Raw genomic sequence first — 10520 nt, 5'->3', positions numbered from 1 at the left:
GCGAAGCATTGAAGTGAAAGAACTGCCACCACGAAACAAAAGCTGTCACAGTTACTGTTCCGAAGGGCTTTTAAGGGTTTCAGAATCTGAATTTTTTTCTGATGATTTGAGGGGTGTCACAAATGCAACTGATTTAAATTCATCAGTGTTCAAGTCGAGTGGCTGAACTGGAAGTCGTCCAAGAAGCATGGTCTCTGCGACTCCGTCTCTCGCGGTTTATCACCTGCGTCCGTCTTTTAGCTCCCACCTTGATTATTATCACTGAATGTGATAAACGTGCCGGAATTCACCTTTTTGAACCCGGAGAGCCGGATCATACGCTTCACCGTCACCTGCATCCAGAGGACAGCAGGAGCGCATCTGAAATCACCTCTTCCGACCTCGGGGGGACCTCCCCGTCCATCCCATCAGGGCCATGGTGATGTCGCAGGGCACCTACACCTTCCTGGCCTGTTTCGCCGGCTTCTGGTTGGTCTGGGCCCTCGTCGTCATGCTCTGCTGTTTCTGCAGCTTCCTGCAGCGCAGGCTGAAGCGCCGCCGTGAGGAGAGGCTCAGGGAGCAATGTCTGCGAACGGTAGAGATGGAGCCGCTCGGCTGTCAACCCGCAGGATACCCGCCTCCCCCTCCTCCTCCTCCTCCTCCTCCTCTGCCACCACCGCCTCCGCAGCTGCCCAGGGAGCCGCCGCAGTTCTGCCCTCCTCACACCCAGCCGCCGCCACTTCCTCTGCTGGTTCCTCATCACATGCCACAAGCAACCTGGGTCAGCGTGCCAGGTAACGTAAAGGGATTGTTATGGCTTGTTTATTGCTTCTCTTGTTATATACTTTACACCGTTCTGGTTCAAGGTTTCTGTAGAGTCAGTGATGTGCGACGCTCGAACTTTGAATTTGAATTGTAGTTTGTTTTAATGCTGATTTTTAAAGGGGGGAGGGGGTAAGTACGAGGGCTGGTATCAGCAGCAACCGAGTCAAGTCAGGTCCAGTGGAGTCGGGTGGAGTACGGAGCACGGGTTTGTAGTATTGAACGCTCTCAGCAGGGGGTGCGCACAGCTACGGTAAGCCCCGAGGGAAAAACGGGTCAGTCACCACCTGCATCTTCTTCACACGGTACTCGAGGTACGGAGGTACGACTGCCGGCAGTTAGTTTGGTGACATAAAAGCTGTGCTGGTGGAAGAAAATGAGGAGCTTTTGTCAGCGTCAGGCTCAGCGCAGGCTGTTTCCCGGAAGCCGTACATAGTCGTGCAGACGTGGCCCAAACTTGACAAGATCAGTTGTTTAATTTCTCAGCGGAAAAGATTTGTTCTTTTTTTTTTTGTCAGCGCTTACGCAGGACTTAATCTGGAGCCAGTGAAAGTGAATGAGAGTGGGGTTGACTTCCTTCAACGCTCCCAGTGGTTATGTTCAAATGCACATGGTCACATAAGACCCTTGGGTTCACATGCGATTTTAGTGAACCCCAGGTCAACGTATTAACAACGCAAAAAAAAGGTTTAATTTAATCAGAACCGGCCACCAGCAAATCCAGCCGCCTCCGACTTCAAGTTGACCGCGCGGCGGAGGGTTTTTCCTCCCTGCAGTTACACTTCAGCAGTCAGCCTTCCCACTCAAAATATAAACTAGCGCACCCATTAGTCTCAACGGCAAACTCGCCGCGGGTCTTCTCTCCAGCTCAAAATTAATCCCTTCTCTACCGCTGGATGTAAAATCACTGACGAATACCAAACCCGTCACAGATTTGTCTTCTTTTTATTTACGAGCCAAATGCACATTTCATTCGTAAGACATAAGAATTGGAACTCAGCTTCTTTATTTCAATTAAAAATACAACAAAAACAGGGAAAAAAAAAAATCCCAATGAGAAATTCAGATGCAGACAGAAGAGCATAGGAAAGGGACAAGGATTATATTATGCACTGTGTCAGACTTTTTTAGACGCTCCGGTTCCCAGCCTCCAGCTCCCTGCCTGCCGGGCAGCGTGCCCCCGCGGAGCGTCGTGGTGACAGCTGCCGCTGAGGCGTGGGCGGCGACTGCGGAGGCCGAGCAGTGAGAGAGTGAGCAACAGCATGTCCACGGCTAAACTAAAAAAAAAGAAAAGAAAAAAACGAAACAAAAAACCAGAGAGACGAGAAGGAAGAGACAACCAGAGACAGAGTGTGGAGTCAGCAGCAGCAGCACTGCTTTTCCCCAGGTCTCCATGTTAAATAGGACCAGTTCAGATTTTCCCCCCGTATGAATGTTGAAGGAGTGACGCATCCTGTCCACACCGGCCATGAAGCGTTCCCTTCCTAACCTAACTATTCCTGTCCAATCTAACTTTAGAGCCCCAGGCCGATGTGTACAACAGTTTTCATGGAAATGAATTCACGAGTTTTCCGGACATTCTTTTCACTCTGCCAACAGAGGTGAACGTGGGGCAACTTTCCTTTTCAGGGATGCGAGCGTCAACCTAGTTGAATTGCAAGAGACGCCTGAAATGGAAAAACGTGCAATTGCAGTGAAAATTGTTGTAAGTAGCATTAGCGTAGATCAAAAGCCCAGGCGTTTCACATACGACACTGACGGACCCAGTAAAAACCCTACAAGCTCCAAGTGACCTTAGAGCTTTAACAACCTGCAGCAGAATTGCTGTTCGAACAGCGTTTCATCAGATACTAACTTCAGGAAGTTTTAAACTCTACATTTTTTTGTTTAAAAACAGTGTTTCTGTCCTGGATTGCATGAGAATTTACCGATGTATCTACCATTAAATGTGGAGAGAGAGAATTAATTCTAAATTATCTACAGAGCAAAACAAGAAACTGAAAAGCAAGTAGGTGGAGAACAAGAAGGAGAAGGAACAGAGGGAACAGAATCAAAACCTTTAACATTTGTACAGTGCTAGAAAAGAAGAGGGACGAAGGACAGAGATGGGAGGCAGAGGGATTATCGGGGAGTAGAAGCAAAGCTGGGGCGAGTAAAAGAGCATCAGCTGCTGTCAAAGATGTTTAATGGGCAGAGACAGACGGCAAAGGATAAAACAAAAGGTTGCTGGGGCCTTGGTCACAAAGCAGACTGATGAAGAGGTTCCGTATCCAGGCAGCGGCAGAGCTAAAAGAGAGGCAGGTGCTGACCAGCTGAGCACAGCGGAGGACCGGGAGAGACAGAAAGACACCGAGCGTCTGAGTTTAGTTGAGTCCGTGTGAACTTGGCCACCTAGAACTGGGAACCTATGTAAAGCAAGAGTACAGGACCCACAGCCATGTCAGCAGCTCTGCCAGGCTAAATGCTAACGTCAACATGCCCACGATGACGGTATTAACATGCTACTGTTCAGCAGGGAATGATTTGCAATCAGTTTTGTGAGATTCAGCCATAAACCAAAGTAAAGTTTGACCTGGGGATTAATAAAGTTAATAAAATTCATGAATGTGCGTGCTTGACTTTGACGGCAAGCGAGAGTTCAAGGTATTTGAGTATTGACCAAAGCGTCGGACTGACCGACATCGTGAGTCCAACCCTACGGCCCTGCTGGCGGATCTTCAGACGCCCTCAGACTAGAGCCGAACGTCGGCACTTTAACCTCAAAGTCCTCGTCTTCTTTCAAACATTTACATTTTGGGTCTTCAGGTACCCGGTTTGATTGATTAGTTAGCAGCGCGAGACCGTCTTGAAAAAACTGCTTCAGAGGAAAACCTTTGGCTCGCTCCCCGCGTCTGCTTGCAAGGGAGCGGTGGATACTTAGCGCAAAGAAAATGCACTTGCGAGTTTCAGCTGACATCCCACAAAGCCGGCGTGCGTTGCTCTGACGGGCTGTTGAAGCTCACACCGGGAGCGGCCTCGATAAGTCGCTCAGTTCAGACCGGCGGCGGCTGTTGATTCCGGAGAGTTTCGAACCCGGAAAATGATGTTTGCTCGCTTACTGTAAGTGGTTGTACTGCGTAGTTCTCTGGCGTTTCTCCACAGTAGCCATTAGTACAAAATGAGACGTCAGCTGAGATGGTCGGCCTGCTCCAGGGGAAGCGATTGACGATTCCTGGCTGCGACCTGTTAGTGTCAATACATGGAAGTTGAGAGGAAAGGTGGTGGGACAGGAGAAGCGGGGTGATATGAAAATGATAAATCAATAACAAATGAGATGAGATGAGGAGGGGAGAAGTGAAATGAGACGAGGACAATTAGATGTGGAAAGGAGAGGAGTGAGAGAAAAGGGGTGAGAGGAAAGAGGTGGTGAGAGAAGAAGGACGAGAGAGGAGGGGGAGGGATGAGACGGGGAGACAGATCAGAGCAGAGGTCTGAGATGATGCCAGAGAGGAGAGTATTACAAGGTGGAAGACACGTGATGAAATGAGAAGTGAGGAAAAAAGAGAGGAGGAGGAGGAGGTGAGTTACGAAGAGATGGAATGGGATCGAGGAGATTAGAAAGGAGGATGAGAAAACCAGTGTAGACAAGAGAGGGATGAGATTCAATGACGAGAGATGAGAAAGGTGGGACGACATGAGAGCGGAGATAAGACGAGGGGGGAATAAGACAGTCAACCGCCACGCGTGGTCAAACGAGCAACGCAACGCCGGCGTCTGCTCCACATTCTACCTCACGTCTGCGGGATCCTGTAACTCAGTTAGCGCCAGACTCACGGTGAAATCAGCGCATCGCACTGCGGTGTTCGGCGTAATACGGTTACATGCTTTATCCCCCCAGAACTGGCAGCTACTTCAAACGAAGCCCCTCTGATCCTCCCAGCGGAAACATCAGTCCCGCGTGTTTCTGCCGATTTCGTTTCTGCCCGGCCGCTCGTTATTTAAAGCCGCGCTGGCAGCCGGCGGCATTGTTTGCAGCAGGGAGGTCGACGGGGGAGTGAGCTCAGAGCTGATACGCCATGAGAGCCTGATCCTGGAGCTCTCTGTGAGGCGTGATGGTGGGAGTGATGGGTTGTTGCCAGGCGTGCACACACACACGAGAACACACTCAAAGACACGCCATGGCAACGGTTCAACATACACCTGTTGCTCTGTTTGTTTTCTTCGCCGTAAACCGGTTCAGCCGGAGGAATGATGCGTGTTTTACTGTCATAGATAATCAATGATTCAATCAATCATCTGAGTGATTTTTTCATCCTCAAATGTGAACACTGGATGAGTTTTGTTTTCTTTTTCGACGTTTAAAATGATTATCTATGGGTTTCGCACTGTTGGTCAGAAGCAAGGCGCTATTTGAGTGGTTCGACCTGGTTTCTAGGAAACCAGGACGGGACTTTGTCACCATTTCCTGACCTTCTGTAGATCCAAGAATGAATCGGTTGATTGAGAAATAAAAAACAGCAAATTAGCCAATAATGAAAATAGCTCAAAAACATGAACAGGACATATTTCACACAAACGGACAAAGCACAGATTCAGTAGAGCAAAAGTTACGTTTATAAGAGAAAAGCTACTAACAAAAAAATGAAAGGTGGCTGCAAAAAATAAAGAAAGCAATGTGTGTGTTCATTTACCACCAGCAGCCTTTTTCTCTTCTTTCTTAACGCGAGACATGAAACTTGTCTTTGTCTCAGTTTACGTGACTGACAACAGAGCAAGCATGCGTCTCGTGGCATGTGCTCGCGGCTTGAGCCGCTTCAAACTCACGATGCTTGACGAGCGATTTAAAGAACGCCGAAGCGATTTCACCTGCTCATACTAACGTTTATTTCCTCCGTCAGGAAGAAAGAAACCACTGCAGGGGAATCTAGTGTTTCTTGCTGGATTTCCCCGGCTGCCAGATTAGCTTCTACTCTTTAGCGGAGAAAATGCGCCCACACACACGCGTCATCTACTGTGGCCACGTTTAGCATCGGGGATCGAGTTCAGACGTTCGTCACTTTGAAAGAGATCTTCTCTCACGGGCGCTTTTAAAACTTGTTCGGGAGATGGATAAGCAAACTTTTTTTCCTTTTTCAAAACAGAGCTCGTGCATGAAACTGGCAGGATGAGTCTCTGTTAATATTTCAGGTCCCGCTAAGTCTTTAAAAGCAGCAGGAGGAGAAGTTGTGCAACATTTGGATAGATATTGATCAGGATCTGGGCAGATTCATCAGCCTGGAAATAGAATCTGCCTTCAGTTGGTCCAAAAAACTGCTTTAGGATAGATGTTTGTGTCCCATGGGCATTTTATCAGGCCCAAAACCTTTTCCTTTATACTGGCAATACATTGAAATAAAGACTCCACAGTTACACTATATGCCCACAGGCTCTCTGTCAGGGCAGCGTTATTTTAGAAACGTTGCAGGAGGGAACCTGTGTTTTGCAAATCTTATTTTTCTGCTTTGCTTCTCTGCAGTACAACGAGAATAATCGGCTGCTTTTTGCTTCAACGTCAGTCGGAAGAATAAATCAAACTGATTTGCTTAAAGGCCTCAGTTCTGTCTCCAAACTCCAACTGAACGATTCAGCACTTTGTCTCCTAACACTGCCGACAGGCAGGAAATGCTCTGCAAAAGTGCAGATATCAGCAGACAAACATTTTGATTAATCTCCCACAGTGTCAAAACATGGACGTGGATCTCGTCCAGCCACACACAGTCACCAAACTGAGTTTCATTTACAGAGAACCAACATTTTGGGTTTTCACCTTCCCACCGATTAGATCCGAGAGCTCCGTGGGCAAAGAGGAGGGAAATGATTGGCTGACTGGTTTCTGCTGAAATTTTTTTTTTTTTACCATGACTCTGACCGGATCGATTGCGAAGGACACACACGACAAAACAAAAGCAAAACAAAAAGTGTCGACATTCACACCACGTACATAAGCCTCTGGGACTTCTCTGTGTTTTAATCCTTGATGGTCGTTACTCCGGCTGTGCAGTCATTCTGTATTTCTAGTCGTCAAAGAAATTCAGTCAGTCAGTCAGTTCTTAGAAGGAAGCAGAAATTGAGGGAACCCCTCAAAGTGCTCACCCAGACACCATGAGTATGAATCGGCAGTAACAAGAGAAAGAATCTGTCATCTCTCTCCGAGCTAAATTTGCAAGCGCGTCCTTCATGGACAAAGTGCCGAGAGGCTTTCAGAGGCAATTTGTGGCTGTGCTACCAACACACCTGCTGGAAAAAAAAAAAAAGAATCAGGGTACGTCTGAATGGAAACAGTTTGCCTGATAATGTCAACCCGCGACCGACCAGGCCCAGATCCACTGCGAGCACGCGCCCTCATTCGCTCGTTGGCCACTGCCTGACCCTCCGAAGTTTATACTTACACTCCATGGTGAGACGTAAGGGCAGATGTCAGACACACAAGAATCATCACCGTTCTGCATCGCCGACGCACGTTGTGAGGCATGACTGTAAAATGACGGTGGACATCCCGTGGAAACTAGTTGCCCCCTAGCATTACTACCTGATACCTGCACCACACAAGGGCATCAAAAACCATTCAGGCGAGTTGAACCTTCGGGATTTTCAGCGAAGAATGAGGGGGGGACCTTCATCTGCCCTGCTGACTGTCTAATCAGAGTAAACAGGAATTCATGTGTGATGAAAGTGTGTTTTCACGTGTGTGTTGTGCAGTTCCTTCTCGAGAAGTGATGAGAGAGGCTGAAGATGGAAAACTTGAAATAGGAGCGATTGGCGCAAGACAATAATATGCCTGTGTGTGTGTGTGTGTGTGTGTGTGTGTGTGTGTGTGTGTGAGTGAGAGAGAAACAGGGGAAGAGAGAGTGTCAGGTTTCACACAGGCAGGTGTTAACTACAGTCGTTTGGGTTGCGAGGGCAAAATGAAGAGTGTGTGTGTCTGTCTGCACGTTCATACTCTCTCACTGTGTATTTTATGATGCCTTTATTCCAGCAAGTGTGTATTATGAGACCTGAATACCAAACTGCGAGATGATGCCACGTCCCACTGGGTCGACATCACAAACATTAAAAACAGCTTTTCTAGGGAAACTTTTACGAGTATAAAACCTTCAGGGTTCAAAAGCAGACGATTCGTCAGAAGAGTAAAGTTTGACCTTGCGTGCGGTTTAACGTATACTTCCAAGTGTTCCAGGTGTCCCTTTATAATTGCGGTGAAAATTCATTTTTGTCTAAATATGATATTTTAGTCTGTTTTTAAAGGAAAAAAAAAAAATCCCACAAGTGCAAAACTTCTGGTAAAACTTCTGATTAATCCTGACTCCCAATCTCCTCTTTCATTAGCAGAGGCAGATATCTTTGGGAAGCCGCCCTGCTATGAGGAGGCAGTCCTGATGGAGGATCCCCCTCCGCCCTACAGCGAGGTCTTGGCCGACCCACGGGGGGGCACCTATCTGAAGCCTGGCCCGCTTCGAGCAGCGCCGCCACCTCTCAGAGAACACCAGGACCGTGCTCCGGTGTTCACATCTGAGACCAGTAAGCCTCCCGCGGCAACCGTGTTCCCCGATCGGGGTTACTCCTCCCTGATACGCCTGCCTTCGTCCCAGCGCTGGGACTCTCTGGGTCACCTCCTGTCCAACATGGACTTGAACCACAACAACCTCGACCTGCCGGGGGGGCGCTCCCTCCAGGCTGCCACAGCGACGGCTACCATGCCCCGCCGAGAGCCCAGGACTCACCGTGATGGACTTGGGGTCCGAAGTGGAATACAAGGACTTCAAGGGGGGATACAGGGATTCCAAGAAGGGTTACAGGGGGTTCACGGACTGAGGGGACTGGAGCCCAGCTGTGGCCTACCAACAGCCTTCCCTCTGCTGGGTCGGAGCACTGCGGTCTAGGCCCTGGATGCTTTCTAACCAACCAACCAACCAACCAACCAATAAGTTTGGTCCATCTCGGAAGAGCCTTAAGCAGGAGATCGTTAAGGACAGACTTCCTGTCTGTATGCCTCCTTTCCAGCTCAGTGTTTACAGCACTAGCGCCGGTGGAGAGAGATATGATTCCCCAAAGAGCTACAAGAGGATTAAAGTGCTGCGAAGGCGCCAGGAGTTCAGTTCCCCGGGCGGCTCTGTGGGCAAAGGGTGCCGCTTTCTCTGCTGGGATTGTGGCTTTAAGCTCTGTGTGTGGGTAATAGAGGAAATTACACACACTCTTTCAAACCAGTGTTGTTGAGTCACTGAGGTATCCCGGCGTCATATCAAAGTTAATTGAGTCAAGGACCGTTTGAACAGCAGAGGAGGAGAGGAAAGAGCCAGTAACTGGCAGGGGAAGAGCAACAAACGAGCAACAAGCACAGCTGTTTCCGTGGCTCTCATCCAGACTCTCGACCTTTATTTTCGTCTCTACCTCCCGTTTTCGTGTCGCCTTCTCATTCTGTTCATCCCTCCCGTCTTCTCTCTGCGCCGGAGCAACCTATTGTACCAGTCTGCTGTTGCCATGGCTCCTGGGAACCATCTGTTGCCCACGACGACCTGTCCTCTTTTATCTGCTCTGATTTTTGTAGACTCTGTTCGCAGCCTGCCTCTTCACAAGGACTGTGAGAGCATTAACACTTACAAAAGAACAAGTGGCGACCTTGGGTCAGACTCGACCTTGTTCTGTTCGTGACATTAGAGCCCAAAGGCCAGTTCTCCTTTCTAAAAGAGGCAGAGTACACAAGCTAGCCGGGATTGCATTTTGTAACACGCTGCTTTGTTATTTTCTGTGTCGTCTTTAACTGTTGTAGTGTGGCCTCAACCTGGAAGTCAGGGCCCTTTTGGTGGTCACAGGATGACGTTAGCAGGGCCATTAATGTGAACAACCTTGTTTTTCACCTACGAATTTAAGCTTTGTGACAAATGCCTTTTCTCTTGTGAAATTTAAAAAAAAAAAAAAAAACCCACTCTTCATCTTCAAGGTTTCCTCCATTAATTTATGAAGTAAAAAGGGTTAAAATGGCAAAATAAAAAAAAATAAAAACTTTGGTTTGTGTACAAGCAGTTGTATTTCTCATAACCAACACACCACTAAATATTGGATCCTTGGATCCTATTGCTCCTTCCACAGGAGCATCCTGAAGTCAAAGTTAAAGCCATTCATTTCATTACATCCCTTTTTATTGGATGTTCTTTATTTACTTTTGACATTGTTGTTAATTTCTTCCCGTGTGCCCAATGGTTCTGAACACACTTTATACTGAATTTGACTATTATTATGGGATACAGAGGTTTTCACAGGTTCATTTGGTTCCTAGCAACTGAGACCTGAACCTTGACCTGAGTCGGACTAGGTCAAAATTGTAATATATGCTGTCTATCAGCTCTGATCACATGGTTTTTATAATCATCACAGAAGATGAATGTGACAGGAAAAAGTGACATGTATTGCCTCAGTGCTCGACCACGGCTGTTGGTTTTCAAGGCGCCCTGAGCAGTTTGTTGGTGATAAGGAGAAGACTGCTAGTGATGCAGGTTTCAACTTCTCCTAGAAACCGGCTCTGCTCTGTTTTTTAGCGAGCTCCATGCTGCTGCTAGTGCTGATGTTCTCTCTACGTGAGTCTGTTCGGGTCCACCGAAATTTGGACTGAGTCTACAGTAACTTCGCCAAGGTCTATTTGGATTTGGTCCGACTGTCGTTGGGTCCCCTTTGGAATGGGTCTCTTCTCTTTTTTGAAAAACGTA

At 47.9% G+C, this 10520-nt stretch overlaps 1 protein-coding gene across 1 annotated transcript; it reads left to right on the top strand.

Moving 5' to 3' along the window:
* Positions 1–415: 415 nt before the first annotated feature.
* Positions 416–9732, top strand: LOC120802209 (proline-rich protein 7). Its single transcript, XM_040149761.1, has 2 exons — positions 416–773; positions 8149–9732. The coding sequence occupies exons 1-2, from the start codon at positions 416–418 to the stop codon at positions 8697–8699; spliced, it is 909 nt and encodes a 302-aa protein (XP_040005695.1). The 3' UTR covers positions 8700–9732.
* Positions 9733–10520: the final 788 nt, after the last annotated feature.

The sequence above is a fragment of the Xiphias gladius genome, chromosome 17, assembly GCF_016859285.1.
Source record: "Xiphias gladius isolate SHS-SW01 ecotype Sanya breed wild chromosome 17, ASM1685928v1, whole genome shotgun sequence".
Lineage (NCBI taxonomy): Eukaryota > Metazoa > Chordata > Actinopteri > Istiophoriformes > Xiphiidae > Xiphias > Xiphias gladius.
This window is presented reverse-complemented; position numbering and strand designations above follow the sequence as displayed.